Source organism: Ursus arctos, unplaced genomic scaffold, assembly GCF_023065955.2.
Source record: "Ursus arctos isolate Adak ecotype North America unplaced genomic scaffold, UrsArc2.0 scaffold_32, whole genome shotgun sequence".
NCBI lineage: Eukaryota > Metazoa > Chordata > Mammalia > Carnivora > Ursidae > Ursus > Ursus arctos.
The window spans coordinates 23,643,580-23,670,488 of NW_026623008.1; the positions used below are offsets into that span (position 1 = coordinate 23,643,580).

Sequence of the window (26,909 nt, forward strand, 5' to 3'; positions counted from 1 at the left end):
TCCTTAAACAGCTGGCTGTCCAGCGTTCTGTCTGTAAGGAGGGTGTTAGCTTACCCTCTGACTCTGATAAAGTTACCGTCCCTCGCCCTGAGATGACAGGACTAACGTTAGGCAGCCCTGTTAGCCTGACATCTGACTGTAGCAATAGGGGATTTGGCTCCCCAACTATTTAGCAGGGATGGTGTTCTCTCCTCTTACTCTGAAGTGGGGTTAGCTTTGCCCTCTCTAGATTGTGAAAGGGTCCCTCAGCTTTCAGACTGTGACGGCGGTGCCACTTGCCTTTCACCGAAAGCTGAGTGTATGTCTGCTTGCCCCCTGCTCACTGGGGTATAAAGGCTGCCCTTGAATCTCTCGTCCAGGTGCCCCCTGGGGGGCAGGAGGAAGGTTCCATCAAAGATCCTCTCTTCAGCTCCAAGTGCCACCCTCAGGAAAGCCTGGAGATATTTAGGACCCCCGGGGACTGAGGAGTGGGGGGCTATGGCAGCAGGAAGTTTGGGGTGCTGGAGGCTTGTGGTTGGGCTGCTGGGGCCCGGTTGGCTGCGGAGCCCTCAGGAGGAGGCAGGAAGTCAGGGTGGGACGTGGGCGCGCTAAGACAGGCGGTGGCTACCTCCGCGAAGGGAGCCGAAAACGAGCGTGAGCAGCCAGGCTAGGCCATGAGGACCGTGTGAATGGGGCCAGGGGGCTCCTGGGCTGGGCAGGTAAGGAGTACTGGGAACAGGGTCTAGGGACTGCGGTGGGAGGCTGACAGCGGGGGCTGCATCTGGGCATGGGGCTGGGCCCCTGGGTATTCAGCAGCCCTCCGGCTGAGGGATAGGAAAATCTTGCTGGGGGTAGGTGGGCGGCAGGCCGTGCAGCTGGATCGCCTCTTGCCTGCGTAGCCGCTGGCTCTCACCCCCGCCACGCTGTCTGCCACGGGTCCCTACCTCCCTGGGAGCCTTTTCTTGGAGATCTGGCGCGTGGACTGTCAGGTATTAAAAAGGCCTTCAGAAATCCCCAAGTCCAGGGGCACCTGGGGGGCTCCGTCCGTTAAGCGTCTGCCGTCAGCTCAGGTCATGATACCAGGGTCCTGGGATCAAGTCCCGCATCTGGCTCCCTGCTCAGTGGGAAGCCTGCTTCTCCCTCTCCCTCTGCTTCTGCCCTCTCTCCTAACCCCACTTGTGCTCTCTCTCTCTCTCAAATAAATAATAAAATATAAAAAAAAAAAAATCACCAAGGGGCGCCTGGGTGGCACAACGGTTAAGCATCTGCCTTCGGCTCAGGGCGTGATCCCGGCGTTCTGGGATCGAGCCCCACATCAGGCTCCTCCGCCATGAGCCTGCTTCTTCTTCTCCCACTCCCCCTGCTTGTGTTCCCTCTCTCGCTGGCTGTCTCTATCTCTGTCGAATAAATAAATAAAATCTTCAAAAAAAAAAAAAACTCACCAAGTCCAGTCCCTGATCCCGTTGATGGATGAACTTCCTGAGGCCCAGAGAGGGCAAGCCCTCCCTCCCCACAGTCACTCAGCAAAACTGTGGCAGAGCCAGTCCCTGGGGGAAGGTGATGGCCTAGGCTAGGACTCTCCCACCCCATCCATGGGGCAGGGCGATGGTCAGCCTTGAGGCAGGGGACCCAGGAATCCTACTGATTGCTGGGGCAGACCCCAGTGACAAGAATCTTCTGAGAGAGAGAGAGAGAGGGAGATTGAGAGAGAGAGAGGAATCACACAGAACATCCGGATGGACACGTGAGAAGTGACTTTAGCCTCAGTGACCAGCGGTGCTGGAGAGGCAGAGGTGTCTTCTGTTGGAAGCAGACGGATGTGTGAGGGCACGTTTATCATCTGGGTTGGGCCCTCCAGGGCGGAAGTATCTGACCAGAGGCTGGGAAGTTGAAGGACAGAGAATGGGAAGGGAAGGGCAGAGGAAGGGCTATTTTTAATCGAGACAGGGGTGCAGTTGGCCCTGGGCAAGGAACGTCTGCACTTCCATCTGGGAAGTTGCCATTCCTGCCCCTGCCAAGTGTCACAGGATGCCCCCTCCACTTGGTTCCTCTGGCTTCACCCCCCCCCAACACACACACACACACACACACACACACACACACACACACACACACGGCATGTGTAGGACCAGCTGGTCTTGCTGATTGCTGCTTCAAACCCCAGGAAGGTGGAGGCCCAGGAAGGCATAGTCAGCTATCTGCCCACCTCCTCACATTCTTCTGAGTCTTCAGTTTATGGGGGGGCATCCCCGTGTGAGCCAGACTTTCCAGGTTTCCCTTACCCCACCCTCTGCCATTGGAGTTTTTCTTGACATGCAATTTCCACCTAGTCAGCATGTCCCAGCCTTTCTCTTGTCCCCAAGTCCAAGGCCTGCAGCCTTTTGTGGGGGTTGGAGAACACGCTGGCTCTCCCTGTGCTTCAGGGGGGCTCATCTGCACCCTAGACCTGCACCTCTCATCCAGCATGTCCTGACAGATGACTCAGGGTCCCTTGCCCTCATGGTTCAGGGACGGAGGGTCTCCTCAAAGGGTAAAGAGCCAAGTGATGGAGCAAGAGAATGAGGTGAGGTTCTCAGAGAACAGAAGACTTCCCTCAGGTGATTTCGGAGGCTCCCTGAAAGAGTCAACACAGTTCTGAGAAAGACAAAGGCCCATTTTGGAAAGCACTTACGACATGAGCCAAGGTCACTGTCCCTGGTTTCTGTTTCTTGAGTGCCATGAGGGCAGAACAAGACCAAACACCAGAGAGTTAACGGGTATGGTGTAGTGCGGAGAACATGGGCTTCAGGGTCAGGCCAATCCAGGTACAATTCCGGTTCTGCCGTTTCCTTGAACAGTATTGACTTCACCTCTCTAGACTCCAAACTCTGTAAAGCGGCCATGATAAATCTCTCCCTGGCAGAATGCGTGTGGGGACTTGTGACGTGCCCTGGGTTGTACTGACACACAGTAGTTGCTTCACAGAGGTGAGGCAGCCCTTCCTCCTGGAAACGGTGCACCAAAGGGAGGGCTGTTCACACCCAGAATTACACCTAGTCAGCACCTTGGCTGGCCAGCGTACGGGCCTTGGCACCTCGGCCGGCCCGCGGCCCGCTCCTTCCCTCACACTTGTGGTGTGGCTTTGCAAATGAGCTTGTTTCCTGTATATGGTGGGTGTGAGAATTCTAGGCTGAGCCACAGGGTCTGCCTTAGAGGACAGTCCCACACACACGACTTCACACACACACACACACACACCCCGTCCCGAAAATGTCTGTGTGCAGCTCTGGGCAGAGGCAGGCTCCACACACACAACACACATCGGATGTTACAAATCGACACACACCCGCCCAGGCTGATGACTTCAACGCCAAGCTCCGTTCAGTGAAAGCAATGCTGAGGGGAGCTGGGTGTGGGGGTAGGATGGGGGCAGGCAGGCCCAAGATGCCACCCGGGGATGTGGCCTCCAGTAACACGCTCCGGCATTGAAGGAGCTGGTGCTGCATTTCCAATGCTTGTGCTAGAGAAGGCCAGTTCCATGAGGCGTCTGGAAGGAGAACGGTTCTGGGGCCAAACCCACATGGCCTCAGCTACAGACTGGCCCATATTAACCTCCTGGTCATTGTCAGCTTGTTAGCACTCTGAAAACTCCCGCAGAGAAGGGGCCTGATCGATTCTGTCTAACTCAGCATTTCCCAAACGTCTTTGGTCACAGAAGCTTTGTTTCCCGGATGACCCCATTCATTCCATGCCTACCTTTCCTGAGACAAGGAGAGGAATGGAAGGGTGGGCTATGCAATGCATCCTCCTCAAACGATCCTGTCTCTTGGCAGAGTTTCTGCGTTGGGGGTGGTTCGTTGTTTTTGTTTTTCATCTACAAAATTAGCTCATGGCTGTCGTTAAAAATTCAAACAGTACAGAGGCATAAAAAGAAATATAAGAAACACAGCCGCCTCTGATCTCACTTCTGGGATGTGTTCACTGCGAACAATTTGGTGTATGGATCCTTCCAGATGTTTCTATGGACGACTGCTACAGAGTGGAGCGGTTAGGAGCCCTGCCTCTGGAGGCAGATAAACCAAAGTTCAACTAGCCGCTCCCCTACTTATTTGTTTGTTATGAGGCCTCAGACAGATCCTTTCACTCTGTTGGTGCCTCAGTTTTTGCATGTGTAAAATGGGGATAATAATAGCCTTTACGTCATAGGATTGTTATGAGAATTGCATGAAAACATGCAAATAAAAGCTTAGCGCAGAACCTGGCTTAAAAGAATCCCCAAATATACACATTTAAATGCAAATAGGCGTCTATGCTACATTCTGTTCTGTAACTTGCTTGCCGTGTTTTTTCGTTTTTGGGGGTTTTTTTGCTTGCCATGTTATGTCCGGGATGTCTTTCCCTGTCAGTACATGGAGATCGACCTCATCTTTAGTGATTTTCGCTAAACGTCAACTTGGTAAATGGGTAGTGGCGGTGATTTTGCAATGCTACTTCCTGACAAATACTGCTGTTTGTGTTGCCAGTGGTGCTGTGGGTCACAGACATTACCAGGCACTGAGCTGAAGACAGGCCTATGGCGTCCTGTGACAAGGGAGTGACCTGCCAGAGAGGGCAGGGCCAAACGGACACAAACCTCTCTATCTGCCCACCTCTGTGTCCCCAGCACTAGATCAGAGCCTGGCTTTGAGAGGTACCCATTAAATTTTTGTCAGTAGGCTGGCCAGTTAGGAAAATGGTATGTGTTCTAACTTACCAACAGAGGTCTAAGCCCAAAGTTCTGTCTCACGTTGCAGCATGTCCCAAAATATGGCCTGTGCCCCTCTGCTGTGGAGTGATCTTAGGGGGTAATGAATGTGAATTTACATATGATATTATAGGTTTGTTTTAATGGATACTGATTCCTATCTATGGCTGGTGATACTGGTTTTCCATTTATGGTAGAGAGGTTTCCGTTTAGGGAAATATATTGAAGGTGAGAAAGTGGTCTGTGGAAGTGCCCCCAAATCACAAAGGAGAACGAAAATGGTAACGGCTAACGTTAGCATTTAGACTGGAAAATGCTTCAGGCTGATGCAATGAAATGCTCATGCTAGCCTCGAATAGCAATTAGAGCTGACCTTTCAACAACAGCGGGTTCGTGCTCTGACCGCATGTAGTCAAAAATCCACATCTAACCTTTGACTGCCCAAAAACTTACCTACACTTGACCCTTGAACAATGTGAGGGTCCTAGCACTGACTACCAGCGCGGTCAAAAATCCACGTTTAACTTTCCCCAAAAAACGTTACTAATGGCATACTGTTGACCAGAGCCTTACTGATAACGTAAATAGTTGGGTAACACATATTTTGTATATGTCTTATACACTGTATTCTTAGAATACAGTGAGCTAGAGAAAAGAAAATGTTATTAAGAAAATCATAAGTAAGGGGCACCTTGGTGGTTCAGTCGGTTAAGCATCTGCCTTTTGGTCAGGTCACCATCCCAGGGTCCTGGGATCGAGTCCCGCGTCGGGCTCCTTGCTAGGTGGGGAGTCTGCTTTTCCCTCTCCCTCTGCTCTTCCCCCTGGCTTGTGCTTGCTCTCGCTCTCTCAAAATGAACAAACAAAAACTTTTTAAACATTAAAAAAAAAAGATCGTAAGGAAGACGGAGCACCTGGCTGGCTCCGTCGGTAGAGCGTGCACCTCTTGATCTCAGGGTTGTAGGTTCGAGCCCCAGGTTGGGTGTAGAAATTACTTAAAAAGAAAATCTTAAAAAAAAAAAAGGGAGGGGGCCTGGGTGGCGCAGTCGTTAAGCGTCTGCCTTCGGCTCAGGGCGTGATCCTGGCGTTCTGGGATTGAGCCCCACATCAGGCTCCTCTGCTAGGAGCCTGCTTCTTCCTCTCCCACTCCCCTGCTTGTGTTTCCTCTCTCGCTGGCTGTCTCTGTCAAATAAATAAATAAAACTAAATAAATAAAAATAATAATTAAAAAAAGAAAGAAAGAAAAAGAAAATCACGAGGAAGAGAAAATACATTTCTAGTACTCTACTGTAAAATATTCACGTATAAGTGGAGCCATGCAGCGCAAACCCGTGTCGTTCAAGGGTCAACCGTGCTCTCATTTATTTGGTTTTTGCCGTGTACTGAGCACATGATAAGCACTTTATGGGATCATCTGTATCTCACAGGTAAGGCTTACAGCAGCCCTACCTGCAGGTCCCACTATAATTCCCATTTTGCAGGAAAAAGGAATGGAGAGAGGTTTAGGACCTGCCCCGAGGCCCTCTGCCAGGGAGTGCCTGGGAGGCCTTGGGATTGACCTCGTGTCACTGGACGTGGATACGGTGGGCTGAGACTCCATGACCCGCAGACTCCCAGAAACTTGACTAAAGCAGCATGGCTTGCCGAGCTGGAAGTAAGGGCCCGTCCGGCCTGATAAAACCCTCCCGTCACAAGATGCACGAAGAGGTACACAGAGAGTGGACTCGCTGGGAGGGATTACTAGGTACATACAAGTCACTAGTTGGAGGATCTCTACCAAAAATACCAGCTTTGGCATCATTGCTCCGTAGCCCCTGTCTCTGGCAATAATTTACTAACAATCAGTGTTAAGGTCAAGCCACTCTCATTTTTGTGAGAATAAATCCATCTTGTTTGCATTGAAGGGAAAGTTTACCTTTTTGTTCTCTATGGTTAAAAGAAAGGTGGGGGGGGGGGGTTATGCCAAAGGAACACGTGAAAAAGGAGGGAACTCAGGACACATCTCTCTTTTACCAATTAGAAATTATTTACCATGTCCGCCAACCCTGATTCTTTTTTTTTTTTTTTTTTAAGATTTTATTTGTCAGAAAGAGAAAGAGAGCCCAAGCAGGGGGAGCAGCAGGCAGAGAGAGAAGCAGGCTTTCCGCTGAGCAAGGAGCCTGATTCGGGGCTCAATCCCGGGATCCTGGGATCATGACCTGAGCCGAAGGCAGTCGGTTAACTGACTGAGCCAGCCAGGCGCCCCAACCCTAATTCTTGAGTACCACGATGAGGGATCTGTGTGGGCCGCCTCCACAGCCAAGGCTCTTCACTGAACATACAACAACTTTGCTAACAACCAAATCTCGGCCAAAGTTAAAAGGCCAAGGAAATGTTTTAAATGATTCCCGACAGATTTTGCCACAAAGTGGCCCAGGTAGCACCATGGTCTCTCACACGATAGCCTGCCTGCTCTTGACTAAGAAACCCTGGCAAGAAGCTAGCACACATTACGGACAGAATGTTCGATAAGTGAATAGCTTTACAGTTTAAGGGAGGGAAAGTGTTGCCTTTTTTTTTTTTTTTTTTTAAAGGGGACAAAACACATCCTAGGCCCAGCCACGCCAGATAATGTTTATGGAGTTGATAAGGGTGAATGAGTTGGCAAGAATCGGAGCTCATGGTGACATGAACCCTAAACAGGTCTGGGTTCAGACGATCCAGGCCAGGAGCTGCACGTAGTCTGGGATTTTTGATCAGTTCCATCAAGTGAGCAGGGCCGCTGCGTGTGTGAGGGGCACAAAGGCGAGGGGACTGAGGTCTAGCCCTCACTCCACTCTCCAAGTTTGAACCCCCAGGGATGGGTGGCTCTTTATAATTGGCACAATGTGCTCTGTGGACCCCGAGCAGCTTTGAATTTCACCGAGAACATTACAGACCCTGGTCAGAGGAGGTCAAGATCTATAAAATTCCTGCTATTGACCTTGAATTCTTAAGCTGGGAGGAGAGAATGTCCTGTTTCATTCACCCCAGAATCTGCTCTCGTTGCTGGTTCTGAGAACGCTGGGGATTCTCTGGATCTGTTTTTTCTTCTTCTTTTTCTTTCTTTCAGACAATGAAATATTTATTTATTTATTTTGTTTATTTTTTTAAAATAAGGTTTTATTTATTTATTTATTTATTTATTTATTTATTTATTTTTAAGATTTTACTTACTCATTTGACAGAGAGACAGCCAGCGAGAGAGGGAACACAGCAGGGGGAGTGGGAGAGGAAGAAGCAGACTCCCAGCGGAAGAGCCTGATGTGGGGCTCGATCCCAGGACCGTGGGATCACGCCCTGAGCTGAAGGCAGACGCTTAATGACTGAGCCACCCAGGCGCCCCTTTGTTTATTTTTTTAAAAAGATTTTATTTATCTATTTGAGAGAGGGAGAGAGAATGAGTAGGGAGGAAGGGCAGAGGGAAAGGAAGAAGGAGACTCCGCACTGAGTAGGGAGCCCACCTACAGGGCTTGGTCCCAGGACCCCAAGATCACGACCTGACCTGACTGTGTCAGACGCTCAAGCTACTGAGACACCCAGGTGTCCCTGACAATGAGACATTTATATTAAGCTTTCATTTTGATTTTCTTTTTGCTGACCTCATTTATTAACCTGGTTAGATCGTGTGGGCTACCCAGTAATTTTTGTCAAACTAAGACGAGAAGGATGGGACCCACATTTTGCTTCAATAGATGTATCCATATAGGACCTCACAATTACATAGAGACAGGCACAAACTGTCCATACCCCGTTCTGTTACACATCCGTCTGCACACACGGCCCCGGACAAACCCACGGGCATGCACATGCAAGCACGGTGCTCACTGAGTCACATGCCTTCGTATACACAGACCTGCATCTGCCTGTCAGGTAAATGGACTCAGAAGCACGCATTCTAGGCGGAAGGAGAATTGTCTCAGAGAAAAAGCCTCCCCCTTTTCTTTAAAGATTTTATTTATTTATTTGACACAGAGAGAGACAGCGAGAGAGGGAACACAAGCAAGGGGAGTGGGAGAGGGAGAAGCAGGCTTCCCGCCGAGTGGGGAGCCCGATGCCGGGCTGACCTGAGCCTAAGGCAGACGCCCAACGGCTGAGCCACCCAGGGGCCCTGAAAAAGCCCTTTGTTAACAGCGTAATGATCAAAAATTTTTTAAAGATTTTATTTATTTATTTGAGAGAGCAAGAGCAAGAGAGATCACAGAGGCAGAGGGAGAAGCAGACTCCCTGCTGATCAAAGAGCCCGATTCGATCTGGGGCTCCATCCCAGGACCCTGAGATCATGACCCAATCCAAAGGCAGACGCTTCACTGACTGAGCTACCCAGGTGCTCCACGATCAAATTTTTGATGAAAAGTGGCTCCCCACCCTGCAGACCTGCCTCCCTGACCTGTTTCCTCCAATACCTCATAGGCTCCTCCACCCCCTTTGGACTTCCCAGGGAGTGAAGAATAGAGGGATATACCTTGATAAAAGATAGGGACTTGATCTGAGTTTCACCTCTGCCGACAGCCTTCATGTGCTCTTGGGAAAATCACGTAACCTCTCTGATCCCCCAGCTTCTTCATCTTTGAAGCAAGGTTGGTAGAGTACACTAGTGCTTCTAAACTCTTCCCTCCCAGACTCCTTGGCCCCTTCCCCTGTTGTACTGCCCAGCCTCCTGGGTCACAGATCTCATGATTTTGAAGTTTTTGCCTACTGAACTACTTTGTTTAAGTCCCCACTTCCATGTTCTCCAATTCAAATTTTAATCAGAGACAATCAGTATGCATTGAAGAGACAATATAATTTGTCAAGCTAAGAAACAAATTATAGTACAATTTCCCTTCAGGTTTTTTAAGCTACGGAAATAGCCTACAGGCCTCCTACATTATCCTGGGGCCTCCCAGGAGCATGGAGCTCCCAGTAGCTGGGAGCCACTCACCAAAATCATCTTTGGCATTGCCGGATCCTAGTGTCTCATGATCTCTGCCAGGCCCTCCACTCCACACCTCACACTTTGGAGAGGGCAGGATCTGCTCCCTACAGCTGGAGGGCTCCAGGAGCACAGAGCAAGGAAACACTAGGTGTCAGATTCCCAGAGGAGTTAGAGTTCCTTTTGGCTTAATTAAGACACAGCTTGAATTTTTCCTCATTCCTGGCCCCAGTCTTTAGGGACATCAGGTCCTCTCTGGTAGGCCCAGAGTTATTCCAGGACGTAGGTCTTGTCTGCATGTTGTCCTGGACCCTGGCCCGAGGCCTTGGGGCTCTTTCCCCCCTCCCCCTCCCCGCATGACCAGGTACCAGCTTCCAGCCCTGTGATCTGCAGCCTTGATTCTTCCTGGCCCTTCCACTGGCCTCTCTTCACTGCTGCGTCCAAACTCATTCCTTTACCTCCAACCCCAAGTTTTTTTTCGTCTCTCTCTTACTCCTTTCTGAAGCCTCTGAGAATGTCAGCCTGGAAGGGACCTTACAGATCTAAGTTCAACTCCATCTAATGTTGGCGTTCTCTCTATAGTACAACCAACCTGTGATCTTCCAAGGCCCGTTTGAGTGTCACGAACAACGGGATGCTCATAGTCTCACTCAATAGCTCAGCTCATCTTAGGCTGCTTCCAGATGGTTATCAGTAGTTCTCTGGAGGCTTTTGCTGCTCGTTAGTTCCGAGCCATAACAAAATTAGGTGTCAGAAAAGACACTTGCAGGACGCCTGGGTGGCTCAGCCGGTTCAATGTCTGAATCTTGATTTTGGCTCAGGTCCTGATCTCAGGGTCCTGGGATGGGGCCCCACGTCGGGCTCTACCCTGAGCGTGGAGTCTGCTTGTCCCTCTCCCTCTGCTCCTTCCCCACTCATTCTCTCTCTCTCCCTCTCAAATAAGTACATAAATAAAATCTTTTTTTAAAAGGATTTACTTGAATTTAATTAATTAATTTGTCAGAGAGAGAGAGAGAGAGTGAGATAGCACAAGCAGAGGGAGCTGGAGTTAGAGGGAGAAGCAGGCTCTCCACTGAGCAAGGAGCCTGATGTGGGGCTTGATCCCAGGACCCTGGGTTCATGATCTGAGCTGAAGGCAGATGCTTAACCAGCTGAGCCACCCAGGCATCCCATAAATAAAATCTTAAAAAAACAAAAAAAAAGCCGTTTGCAGTCACAGATTGGGGGTTGAGCAGGATTTCTCAAATGTCTCTCCCCCACACTCCAGGACTCCTAACAGTAGGGGGGAGAGTGAAGGTGTACCCTTTTCCTTGAAAGTCTCTTGATTTGGCTTAAAATTCCATGTACATTTTGCATTTTCCTCCGTAATAGATCTATGTTTGTTTAACTCTATGAATAAGGTCAGATAACACTCATGTTCTAGGAAGAGGCACACCCGTGACTTCTGGTACCCGTGAGGGGCTCTGAGTATCTCGGTTTAAGAAACATGAGTTTCTAGTAAGGAGGATTATTTACCAATCCCATTCTGCCACCCTCCACAGTAGGTGCTGGGAGGGCAGAATGAGCAGTGGTGGAAGCTTTAGAGCTTCCTAAGCTGTAAACTAAGCTAAGATTTGTGTAAGCTTGTGAGAAAGGGTTGACGATCCCCACCGGACAGGAAAGGGAAAGTGAAGCTTGGAAAGAACGATTTCAGCAAAGTCATACAGTAAGTGTCAGAACCGGGGTTTGAACTTAGGTCTCTCTGACTCTGAGGCCTGCCCTTGAGTCTTTTTTTCTTTTTCAATTGAGATATAATTGACATGTGTCCTTCAGTCTTGCAAACCCAAAAATCTCTACTACTCCCCACTTCCACTTGGTCCCAGCATGGATCAGCATCTCCAGCTTTGTTCTGTCCCAAATAGGTTGCGTGATTCTAATTTTTTTTTTTAAAGATTTTATTTATTTATTCGACAGAGATAGAGACAGCCAGCGAGAGAGGGAACACAAGCAGGGGGAGTGGGAGAGGAAGAAGCAGGCTCATAGTGGAGGAGCCTGATGTGGGGCTCGATCCCATAACGCCGGGATCATGCCCTGAGCCGAAGGCAGACGCTTAACCGCTGTGCCACCCAGGCGCCCCCTAATTTTTTAAAAGTATTTTTTCATTTATTTTTAGAAAGAGAGTGTGCTCAAGCCAGGGGAGGGGCAGAGGGAGAGAGACAGAATTCCAAGCAGACTCCCCGCTGAGTGCAGAGCCCAAGGATGTGGGGGCGGGGGGTTCGATCTCACAACCCTCAGACCATGACCTGAGCTGAAACCAAGAGTTGGACGCTCACCAACTGAGCCACCCAGGTGACCCGTGTGAGCTTAAATTTTTTCCTAAGATTTATTTATTTGAGGGCGTGGGAGGGGCAGAGGGAGAGCGAGAGAGAAACTCAAGCAGACTCTGCACTGAGTGGGGAGCCCAAAGTGGGGCTCAATCTCACAATCCCAAGATCAGACCTGAGCCAAAACCAAGAGTTGGACGCTCAACCGATTGTATCACCCAGGTGCCCCCGTGTGAGTTTAATTTTAAGCAGGTCTCTCTGGACCTCTGTTTGCTCATCTAAAATCAGAAGTTAGACTTGGTGATTTCTAAGACTCTTGCGGATGAGCGAATCTGTACACTAACCCTCCACGTACCAACATTTATTAACGACAAATAGTTCTGGGTGCTGGGGCATTCGGGCAAGTAGAGCACAGCTTCTGTTCTGAATGAACCTCCCATCTCATCAAAGGGGTGGGAAAGGCAGTGGGACTGACACATAAATCAGTCTAGTCCTGGCACTCAGTGCTAAGCTGACGACTGTGTCTGAGTAGAGTGTTGTAGGAGCAGAGAATTGGGAGGGCTTCACAGAGTAGGTGATATTTGAGCTGAGCCTTAAAGGTTGAGTTAGTTCAGTAGGCAGACAAGAAAGCATTCAAGGTAAGGGAACCACATATGCAAAGGCATGGAGTAAAAAAATAGTATGGGGTGTTTGGGAAAGGCAGGGGTAGCTCAGAATGAAGGTTGTGTGATGTGTGTGGTGTGTGTGTGTGTGTGTGTGTGTGTGTGTGTGTGCGTGTGTGTAGCAGACTAGACTGTGGAGGGGGATTTGATCTTGATATTAAAGGTCATGGGGGAGGACCTGGGTGACTGTTGGTTGAGCCTGACTATCCGTTTCGGCTCTGGTGGTGACCACAGGGTCGTAGAGTTGAGCCCCGTTGGGCTCTGAGCTTCGCAGAGGGGTCTACTTGGGATTCTGTCTCTCTCCCTCTCTTTCTGCCACCTGCAAGTATGCTCTCTCTCTCTCTCTAGAATGAATAAATAAATCTATATTTTTAATATATTTTTAAATATTTTATTTATCTATTTATTTGAGAGTGAGCGAGTGATCGAGAGAGAGAGCACAAGTGGGAGGGAGGGGCAGAGGGTGAAGCCGAGTCCCTGGTGAGCAGGGAGCCCAACTCCTCGACGCTTGATCCCAGCACCCTGAGACCATGACCTGAGCCGAAGGCAGATACTTAACCGACTGAGCCACCCAGGCACCCCAATAAATTTTTTAAAGGGTCATGGGGTGCCTGGGGTGGCTCAGTCGGTTAGACATACGACTCTTGATCTTGGCTCAGGTCTTGATCTCAAGATCGTAAGTTTGAGTCCTGCGTGGGGCCTACTTAAAAAAAAAGGGTCTCGAATGGTAAAGTGAATTTTATCTGAGGACTAGTGCTTTCGAAGCCATTCCGAGGAGCAGCCCTAGGGAAGGTGGTGTCTCAGGACTCCCGGGGGCCTCACCATGACGTCTCCACTCTGTTTCAGGCAGAACAGCCTCACTTTTACTTGCTTTATCTATGAGGTTCCGCTTGACTTCCAGCTGACAAAAATTTTGTCAGATTTCCACCTGATGAAAAGTTTCCACTGCTTAAGCAAACAAACAAATTAAAAAGTTATGGCCAATAGCACCACTGAAGGGTTTTCTGCTGGGGGGAATCAGCACCCTCTGAAGGAGACTTGTTCTGGGAAAGGCTGGGGCCTGACCTCTAACATGAGGGAGCAGGGTCCTCTTATTCAGCTTTCTGCGCCAGAGAGGGGAGCTGTAATTAGGAGGTGGGGCACACACACCTCTCTGGTAGGGGAGGATCAAAATTTAGGGCTCCCCCAGGGCCTGGAGAAGTGTGTGTGTGATCTCCAGTAGGTAGTCCTCCAACATGGGGGATGGGAGGAAAGAGAAGGTTGGGGGAGAGGCAGGAAGTGGGCAACTAGGCTAACAAAGGTATGTGTGGCGGTTTGCCCATCCCAGGTGGGAGGGCGGGGCCTAGGGCCCAGCGGGGGCCCATGTGTGACATGACTTGTGGCTGGGGGCTCAGAGGGAGCACTAGTAGGGAGCTCCTGACCCGACCAACTCGACCAGCTCAACCCATTTCAGCTTTTCTGTGGCTGGTGAATGGGGGATGGGGACCTGACAATCTCAGGTACTTTTGGAAATTCCCAGGGCAAGGCCCTAGGATGTCTGATGTTGGGGAAGTAGATCTTGGGGGAGCCCCTTCAGCCCCCTCTCCATTCCCCCAGGGACCATGGGCTGTAGCTGCAGCTCAAACCCCGAAGATGACTGGATGGAAAACATCGATGTTTGTGAGAACTGCCATTACCCCATAGTCCCACTGGATGGCAAGGCCACGGTAAGAGGCAAGATGGGGGACCTGGTGAGGGAGTCGGGTGGAGTATACAAGCCAGAAGGAAATGGACCACCACCGAAAGAACAAAGTGACCCTTTCCCCTTGGGAAACAGAAAGGGAAGGAGGTCCAGAAGGGGGAAGGGACACTCCTAAGTAGTTGGCAAATGCAGGGATAAGACCCAGCCAAGCCGGAGAAGTGAAAACAGGGCAGTGGGGAGGGGAGCCAGGATCTGACTCAGTCTCTTGCTCTCCAACCCCACTTTCACCCCCCACCCCACAGCTGCCCATCCGGAATGGCTCTGATGTGCGGGATCCACTGGTTACCTACGAAGGCTCCAACCCCCCGGCCTCACCCTTGCAAGGTGACCTCACAACCAGCAGGGCCATGGATCCTTGACTGTCGGCTTCCATCTCCCTCTCCACTCTCTACCCTGTCTTGCCTCTCTTGCCCCTGGTCTTCAGCACTGCCCTGTAATTCCTGAACTCTGCGCTCCCAGCCTAGTGCGGGCTGGTTCTCCCTGACGCCCTCTGTCTTTCCAGACAACCTGGTTATCGCTCTGCACAGCTATGAGCCCTCTCACGATGGAGACTTGGGCTTCGAGAAGGGTGAACAGCTCCGCATCCTGGAGCAGTGAGTGCCCCCTCCGCCCCACGCATCCTTGCCCTACCGGAGCATGGAAAGGAGCAGGGATCCCCTGTATCCATTGCGGTCCCTGATTGGCTTGCAGCGGGAGCCCTTGGGACAAAATGGGAGGCTCCAGAGTGCTGGGCTGGAGGGTGGGGTGGCATGGTGTAACTGGGGGCTCTGAAGGTTTCCAGCCTAATCCAAGGCCAAGGAGATCCCACCAACTGTCTCTGTCGCGCAGGAGCGGCGAGTGGTGGAAGGCACAGTCCCTGACCACGGGCCAGGAAGGTTTCATTCCCTTCAACTTCGTGGCCAAAGCGAACAGCCTAGAGCCCGAACCGTAAGAGGGGACTGCCCGTGGCGAAGGGTGGGAGCAGAGGTGGGGTTGCTAGGGCTGGTGGTGAATGCTTGAGGGCGGCGGCGGAGGAACTGACCAACGACAGACGACGGCCTTCCCTTCTGCCTTGCGCAGCTGGTTCTTCAAGAACCTGAGCCGCAAGGACGCTGAGCGGCAGCTCCTGGCGCCCGGGAACACGCACGGCTCCTTCCTGATCCGGGAAAGCGAGAGCACCGCGGGTGAGCGGCTGGGCGGGGCCCGCGGGCCGGGGCCGGGGCGGGATCGGGGCCGTAGAGCGGAGGTGTGGGCCGGGTGATCCCCAGGAAGGGGTGCGGGGTCGGGGGCGCCCCTCGCAGGAGGCCACTCTCCCCCTCTTTTGCGTTCGTTCACCCATTCTTTCATCCAGGATCGTTTTCACTGTCCGTGCGGGACTTCGACCAGAACCAGGGAGAGGTGGTGAAACATTACAAAATCCGTAATCTGGACAACGGCGGCTTCTACATCTCCCCTCGCATCACTTTTCCTGGCCTGCACGAGCTGGTCCGCCATTACACCAGTGAGCCCTAGCAGGAGCCCCTCCGACGTGCGCCAGGGGCTCCTTCACCCGTCCCCTACTAGCCTGCCTCCCCTAAGTCCCTCTCAGGGGTACCCTCCACCCATCTCAGTATGATCCTTCATTCCCGCAGCGGGTGAGGTGCGGTACCCGCTTGCCCAGGTGTCGGGTGACAGCCCCACACCTCCCCTGCCAGTCCGTTTCCCCTGGCCGCGGACTTGGCCCGGTGGGGATTCGGTGGGGGCACCCGAGTCCACCCTATTGACGGCTCTAACCCCCTCCCTTGTGCTCGCAGATGCTTCGGACGGGCTGTGCACGCGATTGAGTCGCCCCTGCCAGACCCAGAAGCCCCAGAAGCCTTGGTGGGAGGACGAGTGGGAGGTTCCCAGGGAGACGCTGAAGCTGGAGGAGCGGCTGGGAGCTGGCCAGTTCGGGGAGGTGTGGATGGGTGAGTGAGGACCCCCGGGACCGCGGGGGGGAGAGGGGAGGCGTCCGCTGAGGTCGTGAGAGTCCCGAGACAGTGTCCGGGCAGCTACCTGGCTCCAGGGGCTCAGGCTCCCAGCCATTCCCCAATCTATCCCCGCCCCAGGGTACTACAACGGGCACACAAAGGTGGCAGTGAAGAGCCTGAAGCAGGGCAGCATGTCCCCCGACGCCTTCCTGGCCGAGGCCAACCTCATGAAGCAGCTGCAACACCAGAGACTGGTCCGGCTCTACGCGGTGGTCACCCAGGAGCCCATCTACATCATCACGGAATACATGGAGAACGGTGGGTGCCGCCACTGCGATCGACCGCTGGGGGGCGCTGCCATCCCCTCTGCCACTTGATAGAAGATGGAGATCTGCCTTTTCGCCTGGCTCAGGCACCGAGGGTTTCTAGTTTTCCTGGGCCTCTAAGGACTCCCCACCAGGGACGGGAGGAGGGTGTGATGTCCGGCCTGTCTGGGAGCCCAGCCTAAGATGGCAGGCTCTGGAAGAGCTTTCACTTCTCCTCTTCCGTGACCTGCAGTCCTGTTTGCCTTTTTCAAACCTCTACCTTGATCTCTGGGATGCTTATTTTTTTAAAGATTTTATTTACTTTTTTGACACATACACGCACAGAGAGAGAGAGAGAGAGAGAGAGAGAGAGAGAACAGGAAAGCAAGCAGGGCGAGAGGCAGAAGCAGGTTCCCCACCCAGCAGGGAGCCCCACCCTGGGATCATGACCTGAGCAGAAGGCAGTTGCTTAATGGACTGAACCACCCAGGAACCCCCCAGGGATGCTTGATTTCAAACGAGTGGGTCTCTAGCCCTATTTCTCTTCTTTTTAACTCTGACCCTCGGGAGGGCAGATCTGCCCCCAAATCTCTCTTTTTCAGTTTTAGGTGAGCCCCTTGCCCTCTCTTGGACTGATTGAGAGCACCCAGGACGGTGGATAGAAGTTTCTCGACCCCCCCCAAAAGAAAAGTTTCTAGGCCCGATTTTGTCACCCATTTGCTATGACACAGGCCAGGTTCTCGTCCTGTCTCTGGGGCTCATTTTCCTGAAGTATAATATCAGAAATCTGAATGGGCTCACCTAGAAATGATTTAGAGTAGTCATTAAGGGCTCTAGAATCTGACTGCCTGAGTTAGAATCTTGCCTTCACGATGGTGTGGCCTTGGGCCAATCACTTCGCTGCTCTCTGCTATAGCTTCCTCATCTGTCAAACCGTGGTAATAATGCTATAGTAACTTTCTCACAGCCTTTGGGAGGATGAAAGAGTCAGTGAATAGAGAGCAGGTAGAATAGTGTCTGTACTATTCTAACTGCTCAGAAAGTTTGCTGTCATCTGGCTCTGATTCCTTGCGAGTATAGAGTCTGTCCCTCTTTCGGGAAGGGAAAACAGCTTTTAATTGGCTAATGGATTCTGAAAGTAGCAAATAGGTTTGACCACGTGGGCCAACTTCAGTCGGTGGCTGCTTGGAGTTATGTGTTGAGGATTCTGAGGCTCACGGGAAATGCGTGCTGGGATTGACCAGCAGCATCCGACATGAACCTGATGCAGGAGTAGCAGTACGTGTCCACATAGTTGCTGTGTCTGGGAGAGCCTTTTATCTTCGGCGACTAATTCAGCGCTCGTAGCGGGGACACTGAAGTTGTTGCCATCTTTATGCAGGGCTGTAATCTCTTGAGAAAGGCTAGCAGTCACTGGCTCCGTTCCAGCCACTCCCATCCCTGGTCTTCTCCTCGTCACCCTCTGCTACCAGACATGGTCCCTCAGCCCTCCAGGCACCTCTTTCCATTCTCCATTCAATACATTCAGCATACATTTATCACTGCTCACTTTGGGCTGGGCCCTGGGAGCATGGACGGACAAAACAAGACTCTGGCTTCCAGGGAAAGTTCGTTTTAGTTATGTGGCGCAAACTCTAGGAAAACCAGAGTTTTGCCACGGGCAAGTTCCAGCATGTCTTGGGGAATGTAGATAAAAATGCAATTGATTAGGCCTGGTAGGACCTAGAGAGGCTTCCTAGAGGAATAATCTAGCTGGGCCATGAAAGAAAAATAGAATTTTTGGTAGGCAGGGATGGGACAAAGAGACTTTGGGGTGAGAGCCCAGTGGTCTATGTGAAAAATCTCAAAATTGTCTAGAGTGGGTGAAGTGAAAGAGGCAGGAGTGGGGGGAAAGGGAAGAAACTACGGTATGGACCATGCAGGGCTCTGGACACCTGGCTAAGGAGTTTGGACTCTACCCCATTGGTGACGAGAAGCGTACAGACTTCTCCAAGCACGCTCCCTCCTAGTCACCAGGAAAAGACTCATATATCCCGGGTGTCTTCACCCTGAATGCACACTTCTCCATTCTCACCCCTTACTCCTCTTTCCACATGTCAGATACTGCTTCTAGACAGCCAGTTCGGGGAGAAGGGTCTGGGCGCTTTCTGCTGGGGCAACTTGAGTCAGCAACTTCCGCTTCTGCTCACAGGGAGCCTGGTGGATTTCCTCAAGACCCCCCCGGGCATCAAGCTGGCCATCAACAAACTCTTGGATATGGCAGCCCAAGTAAGGAGACCGGGGAGGGGCTGGGCAGGTGCACAGCCCAGCGGGGTAAGGATGTCTGGCCCAGGACTGCTGACCTCCTACCTGGTCTGCAGATTGCAGAGGGCATGGCATTCATTGAAGAGCGGAATTATATCCACCGTGACCTGAGGGCTGCCAACATCCTGGTGTCTGACACCCTGAGCTGCAAGATCGCAGACTTTGGCCTAGCACGCCTCATCGAGGACAACGAGTACACAGCCAGGGAGGGTAGGTGTGGGATATAAGGGAAGTCTGGGGCCTACAGGATCTGGCCAAGCAGACTCAGGGGCCTTCACTCTGCTTCCCTCCAGGAGCCAAGTTTCCCATTAAGTGGACAGCACCAGAAGCCATTAACTATGGGACGTTCACCATCAAGTCGGATGTATGGTCTTTTGGGATCCTGCTGACGGAGATTGTCACCCATGGCCGCATCCCTTACCCAGGTCAGGGCCAAGGGCAGGAACTGAAAGAGTGATGGGGAAGAGCAGCAGATCCATGTCTGTCCACTCACTTCATCTGTCCTTGGTTCCGATTCTGAATCTTTCTAGCTGCTTTTCCTGTATTCACTCAGGACTCCAGCATGCCCAGTCAGGTGCCATGTCTCCCAGGGCTGGCTTCCATGTCTGTCTCGATTTCTCTCCTCCTGCAATAATCCCAGCTCTTTTCTTTAGTTCTGACACGGGCAGCCCAGGATGGTAGAAGAGGGTCTGGCTCGGGAGGGAAAAGGCCTGCCTTTATTACTAGATCTGGTACTAATGCTAACTTTCTGTTTGGGTTTGATCAGATCATTCTTTCTTTCCCCATCTGTAAATCGACCTTAGAACAGTACTTGGCCCATACTGAGCACTCAAGAGTTTTAGGTTTTATTATTATTTTTTAAAGATTTAATTTTTTAAAGATTTTATTTATTTATTTGAGAGGGAGACTGTGAGAGAGAGCGTGAGCAGGGAGGAGAGGGAGAAGCAAGCTCTCTGAGAGCAGGGAGCCCGCTGCAGGGCGCAATCCCAGGACCTCGGCATCATGACCTGAGCCGAAGGCAGATGCCCAGCTGATTGAGCCACCCAAGCGCCCCAAGATTTATTTATTTCATAGAGAGAAAAAAAGAGCAGGGGGAGGGGTGAGGAAGAGGGAAAGAGAGAATCTCAAGCAGACACCCCGTTGAGCACAGAGCCAACTCGGGGCTTGATCTCACGACACTGAGATCAAGACCTGAGCCAAAATCAAGAGTCGGACGCTTAACCGACTGAGCCACCCAGAAGCCCCTAGGTTTTATTATTAATCATCACTTTGGGCAAGTGAGTTCACCTCCCTGAGCCTCAGTTTCCTGACATGAACAAAGGAGACTATTGGTCTTGACTCCTAGTAGGTGCTCACTAAACACTGACTTCCCTTTCCTCTGAAACTTTCCATCTAAAGAATGAGAGAGAGATGTAAATGACTAATTCGTACCCTCTCCCATCCCTTCCTCTAGCCTCTGGACAAAGTTCTTTACCCCTGAATTCAGCCAAGACAGATGGAATTTTTTGAAAGGAACTTGCTAGGAAACTCCGGGGAAAGGAAATGGAACACAAAGACAAGGGAGAGAGGTCACGCAGCACAGTGGCCAGATATGCAGAAGCTTCCCTCATCCCCAGAGCAATATGTACAGAACTTTGCTCCTAGAAAGGTAAAGGCACCTTAGAATCAGGTGAGAGCCTGAAGGACTTCTCTGCCCAGGATCAGCCCCATCACAGAGTCCAAAGGCACGTTGGGGGCTAGAACCACACTCCAGTCAGCCTGCCAAGTATCCTTACTGTTCCTGCACTGTGCCCATAGAGATGAACCCATAGAGAATTTCTCTGTTAGAAGAAAAGAAAGCATGGGGCACCGGGCTGGCTTAGTCAGTATAGCGTGCAACTCTTGATCTCAGGCTCAGGAAGCCCCACACTGGGCGTGGAACCCACTTATAAATAAATATAAGTAAATAAATAAAGTTTTAAAAAGATGAAAAAAAGCATTCAAAGCATGATGATAATTGGCAACTGACACTTCAGGGTCAGGGAGACAATGTGGAGTAATGGGGACCTGGGTAAACTTCCATCTGCTCCAGAAGATGGTTGCTACTAAGACATAGGGACCCCCAAAACAGATCTCTTCCTTTTTTTTTTTAAAGATTTTAAAAATATGTTCATTTGAGACACAGAGAGAGAGAGAGAGAGAGCATGAGCAGGGGAGAGAAGCAGAGGGAGAGGGAGAAGAAGGCTCCCCGCTGAGCCTGGAGCCCAACGCAGGACTCGATCCCAGGACCCTGAGATCATGCCCTGAGCCAAAGGTAGACGCTTAACCATCTGAGCCACCCAGGCACCCTCAGATCTTTTCTTTTTCAAGAGGAGCCAAAACTTGGAATTTAAGGGAAATTTGCCTATATCCAAATATTGATGATGGATTCAAATTGTTTAAAACCACAGTAGGGCACCTGGGTGGCTCAGTCGATTAAGCGTCCAACTCTTTTTTTTTTTTTTAAAGATTTTATTTATTTATGTGACAGAGAGACAGCCAGAGAGAGAGGGAACACAGCAGGCGAGTGAGAGAGGAAGAAGCAGGCTCCCAGCGGAGGAGCCCAATGTAGGACTCGATCCCGGAACCCCGGGATCACGCCCTGAGCCGAAGGCAGACGCTTTAACGACCGCGCTACCCAGGCGCCCCTAAGCGTCCAACTCTTGATCTCAGCTCAGGTCTTGATCTGAGGGTCTTGAGTTCAAGCCCCGCATTAAGTGTGCAGCCTTAAAAATAAATAAAATAGAAATAAAAACACTATAGGGCTCAAACCAAAGTAGGTCGATGGGCTATATTTAGGCTGGGTGCAGACCCTGGGTTTGCATCCTTGACTCTAGCCATGGGTATTTAGTTCCCTGGTCTATGTCCTCTAATTTCCTGGTTTTAAGGACATGGCCCCCAAATTATTTGATCTGCGTCATGGAGGGGACTGCTGAATCTACTACCTTAAGCAGAGTCTGCTTTGCTGGGGTCCAGGGCCCATCTGGCTTCCTGATTCAGCATCTCATGTACATGGTCCCCAAGCCAGAGAAGCCTCACCCCCCTGCTGTCTGTGGGCTCCCATCCTGCCCTGGGCCCTGACCCCATCTTCCCCCACCAAATCATAATAATCACAGACAGTCTTCATACAGCATCTCCTCTCCAGGACCTATACTTGGTGCTTTCTATGCACTGTCTCATTCAATTTTCTTTTCTTTTCTTTTTTTTAAGATTTTATTTATTTATTTGTCAGAGAGAGAGAGAGCACAAGCAGGGGGAGCAGCAGGCAGAGGGAGAAGCAGGCTCCCCGCTGAGCAGGGACCCTGATGCAGGGCTCGATCCCAGGACCCTGGGATCATGACCTGAGCTGAAGGCAGTCGCTCCACCAACTGAGCCACCCAGGCGCCCCTCATTCAATTTACATAACAGCTGTATGAAGTAGGAGCTGCTATTTCGTCCATTTCCCAGATGAGGGAACTGAGGCTCAAAGAGGGGAGATGACTCACCCAAGGTCTCACAGTCAACATGTTCGTGTTACTGAGTGCTTAAGCCACAGCAGACACTCCAGGTGGCGTGACTGACATTTGGCTGGTAGCTGACGTATACGGTCTGACTATTGACGCAGACCCAGATCCTTTTGGATTGGTACTCACGCCGTGCCAGTTAAGTATGCTGAACACCGCCCCTCCTATGGGTGTCCAAAGCCTGGGGCCTTGATATTGTTTCTCCCGTCAACTTCTAGGGATGACCAATCCCGAGGTGATCCAGAACCTGGAGCGAGGCTACCGCATGGTGCGACCCGACAACTGTCCCGAGGAGTTGTACCACCTCATGATGCTGTGCTGGAAGGAGCGCCCAGAGGAACGGCCCACCTTCGACTACCTGCGCAGTGTGCTGGAGGACTTCTTCACGGCCACGGAGGGCCAGTACCAGCCCCAGCCCTGACAGACCTAGCCGGCGGCCCGGAGCCCTCCCTGCATCTAGCCGACCTGGCTGGGGGAGATGCAGTTCTTGTGTCATAGCCATGTCACCTCTGCACGTATGGACTCTGCGTGGGACTCCCACCCACGGGTGGCACATACACTTCTCGTGTCTTATACGGGGGTCCTACAGTTGTGTGGGCTCTGCACAGGTGTCTTGTGTGTGTGTGGCATGTGTATATATGTCGTGGGCACCTGTTCAAGTTGTCCCTTTGTGGGCCCTTTGACTTCCCAAGACCACCAGAGAGAAGAGCGACGCCTGTGATTGACACCAGCTTCTGCCCGCCCCCTTTCCCTTTCCCCTCACCATCAAGAAGCTCCCTGAAGGCTGAGACCTTATCTAACACCTCTGTGCGCTCCTCCTTGGTGCCTGGCACACATTAGGAGCTCAATAAATGACTCTCTGTTGATGAAGATGGTACAGCTCTCAGCTCCCCACTCCCATCTCCTCTTCCTTGGGAGGGGGGAGTGGGGGTTCAGAAGATGGAAAATAAGTCACCCTGAATTGGGCTAAAAGATGGGATTGAGGGAATGTCTGAACTTTTTCCAGCTCTGCTGATTTGGGGGGCCAAGAGGAAGTTCCTACACTTTGCTGTATGGGCTCTTTGAACTCCTTCAAACCCCCACCCCAGAGGATTAAGGGTGCCCCTACCCAGAACCTCCTAGGGAGTGGGTATGTCCCAGGACCCTCCCCTCCCATTATGTAAGGGCAATAGCATTTTTTACAGCTACTGATTCTGGGGCTATATTTGTACTCAGATTTGTTTTGTTTTAAATCTTTTTTTTTTTTTTAAGATTTTATTTATTTATTTGACAGAGAGAGAACACAAGCATGGGGAGCGGGAGAGGGAGAAGTAGGCTTACCGCTGAGCAGGGAGCCCAATGCAGGACTCCATCCCAGGACCCCGGGGATCGTGACCTGAGCTGAAGGCAGACGCTTAACCGACTAAGCCACCCAGGTGCCCCTAAAGATTTTATTTTGAAGTAATCTCTACACCCAGCGTGGGGCTGGAACTCACAACCTGAGATCAAGAGTTACGTGCTCTACTGACTGAGCCAGCCAGGCGCCCCCAAGATGTTTTTAAACATGGAATTAATTCACTCATTTGGCAAATATTTATTTACTTACATATGATTTATTTATTTATTTGAGAGAGAGAGAGAGAGACACCACAAGTGGGAGCGGCAGAGAAAGGGAGAGAGATTCTCAAGTCGACAGGGTGCTGAGCGGGGAGCCCCATATGGGGCTCGATCCTAGGACCCTGAGATCATGACCTGAGCGGAAACAGGGCTTGGACGCTTAACTGACTGTGCCACCCAGGCATGCCTCGGCAGATATTTATTGAACATCTGTGTGGTAGGCATGGTTCTGGGTTCATAGAATATATAGTAGATAAAACAAACAAAATGTCTGTCCTTTTGGCGCTTACATCCTACTAAGGGAAGACAGACAAAAAACGTCACGAAGAAGTAAATGATACGGTACGCTACAAGGTGCTGAGTGCTAAGGGGAAAATAAGCAGGGTAAGGGGAATTAGGAATGTCATGTTTTGGGGGGAACTGTGTACTTTTAAACAGGGTGGTCTGGGAAGGCCTCATAGAGAAGGTGACTTTTGAGCAAATATTTGCTAATTTCTTTTATTTTTAAAGATTTTTTTTTCTTTCTAAATAATCTCTACACCCAACATGGGGCTTGAACTCACAACCCCAAGACCAAGAGTTGGATGCCCTACCAACTGAGCCAGCCAGGCACCCCCTTGAGCAAATATTTGAAGGAGAGGAGGGAGCGAGCCACGTGGTACTGGGGAGGAGAGGCCAGGATGAGGGAACAGCCTGAGGCGGAAGCTCGTTTGGCAAGCACAGAGACAGAAGGTCCAGACAGGGGGCCAGAGGCACAGAGATCCTGTGGGGCCTTGTGGCCTTTGCGGGGATTGTTGCATAGCCATGACCTGACCTGACTTACATTTTATTATTATTATTATTATTTCTATTTTAAAGATTTTATTTATTTATTTATTTATTTATTTATTTATTTATTTATTTGACAGAGCAAGAGAACACAAGCAGGGGGAGCTGCAGAGGGAGAGGGAGAAGCAGGCTCCCCACTGAGCAGGGAGCTCCACGTGAGGCTGGATCCCAGGACGCTGGGATCATGACCTGAGCCGAAGGCAGATACTTAACCTACTGAGCCACCCAGGCGCCCCTTATTATTACTTTTTAAGCTTTTTTTTTTTTTGAGAGAGAGTGTGTACACACACACACACACACACACACACAAGTGATGGGGGGAGCTAGAGGGAAAGGAAAAGAGAGAATCTTATGGCTCCACACCCAGCGTGGAGCCCAATGCGGGGCTCCATCTCACCACTCTGAGATCATGATCTGAGCCCAACCTGATCCACTCCTGCGCCCCATGATCTGACTTATGATTTAAACGAATGGCTCTTCCTACTGTCTTGAATGTTAACAGAGTGAGTTAGCAGTCAATTTATAAAACTGGGGAGATTTTGCATAATACTACAGATTTCTGCCTTCTCGTGGGGGAAAAAAAACAACAGTTTGAAGATTTGGCTTCACTGGGCTTACCAGTCCTCATGGAGCTGAGTAGTGGCCACCCCCCTTCAGGTAGGAGTGGAGCTCTTCCTTTGCCGGAGTCCCTCTGCCAGACGGTGAAACTGAGTGTTAGTGGTTATTTATCATCATGCTCGCACTGTTGTTCTTATAATGAAGAGGAAAATGAAATGTTTTTCACCTCTATTTCCGTTAAAAAGTGAGAAAATGAAAGATACCTGCAGATGGCAGTGTGTTTGAGGAACGATGGGGGAGAGGCATATTGCTTTATGAAAGTGAAAAAGAATCCAATTTTAGAAAAATGCAAAGCACCTGAATCAAACTCATATAAATCCACTTATTTTTATACCACCTGCCCCACCTCTGGAAGGATCTGAGTTTCTGATTCCTGTTCTGCGTTTTATAAAATGCTGCCACACCCATGACCTCATCTGATCCCCACCCATCTCTTCACTTGGATACTGTGGCAGCCATAGAGTTGGTGAACTTTGTATTCTTATCCTCTCCATTTTGCAAAGAGGGAAGTGGGGGCCAGAAAGGTTATGAGCCAGGAAGCAGCAACACAGAGCTGGAAACAGAGTTTGTTCCCTGGCCCTTTAGCTTTTTTTTTTTTTTTTTTAAGATTTTATTTATTTATTTGACAGAGAGAGAGGCAGCGAGAGAGGAACACAAGCAGGGGGAATGGAAGAGGGAGAAGCAGGCTTCCCGCTGAGCAGGGAGCCCGATGTGGGGCTTGATCCCAGAACGCTGGGATCATGACCTGAGCTGAAGGCAGACGCTTAACGACTGAGCCACCCAGGTGCCCCAAGCTTTTTTTAAATAGAATTGCCCAGTCTTAGATCTTCTGTTACTTTTAGAATTAGTGGCCCAAACGCAGTTCTCAAGTGAGGAACACAAGAACCCAAGCACTCTTTAAATTGTAGAGGTATGGGGGTACCTGGGTGGCTCAGTTGGTTAAGCATCCAACTCTTGATCTCAGCTCAGGTCTTAATCTCAGGGTCGTGAGTTCAATCCTCCTGTTAAGTGGTTCACACTCAACGCGGAGGCACCGTAAAAAATAAACAAATTGTAGAGGCATAAAAATGTATCTATCAACTATAGGACCATGAGTTTGTAAGTTACTTGGCACACATATAGTAAGTACTCACTTAATAGTAATACTGTTGTATTTTGTTATTTTAATAGCCCATCACAGTGCCTTTCAGTCTTTCAGCTTTCAATAATGCTCAGTTGATGATTGATCAATTTAGTGAGTGGTTCTCAAGGGTTAAGGTGGGAGCGATATTAAACACACACACACACACACACACACACACACACACCCTTTGCCCTGGGGACAGTTTTGCAATGTCTGGAGACAATTTTGGTCACCGCAACCCGGGGTGGGAGTGGAGGGTGCTATTGGCATCCAACAAGTAAAGGCCAAGGATGCCGCTAAACGTCCTACAATGCACAAGACCGCCCCCTATAGTAAGGAATTATCCAG

The 26,909-nt window shown here is 50.6% G+C and overlaps 1 protein-coding gene across 1 annotated transcript; it reads left to right on the forward strand.

The window, feature by feature from the left end:
* Positions 1-560: 560 nt before the first annotated feature.
* Positions 561-23,266, forward strand: LCK (LCK proto-oncogene, Src family tyrosine kinase). The gene is made up of 13 exons (XM_026516793.4): positions 561-698; positions 14,194-14,303; positions 14,581-14,662; positions 14,841-14,931; positions 15,167-15,265; positions 15,398-15,501; positions 15,669-15,818; positions 16,111-16,263; positions 16,405-16,584; positions 18,763-18,839; positions 18,932-19,085; positions 19,169-19,300; positions 22,615-23,266. Exons 2-13 carry the CDS (start codon positions 14,199-14,201, stop codon positions 22,815-22,817), a joined length of 1,530 nt encoding a protein of 509 aa, XP_026372578.1. The 5' UTR covers positions 561-698; positions 14,194-14,198; the 3' UTR covers positions 22,818-23,266.
* The last annotated feature ends 3,643 nt before the right edge of the window (positions 23,267-26,909 follow it).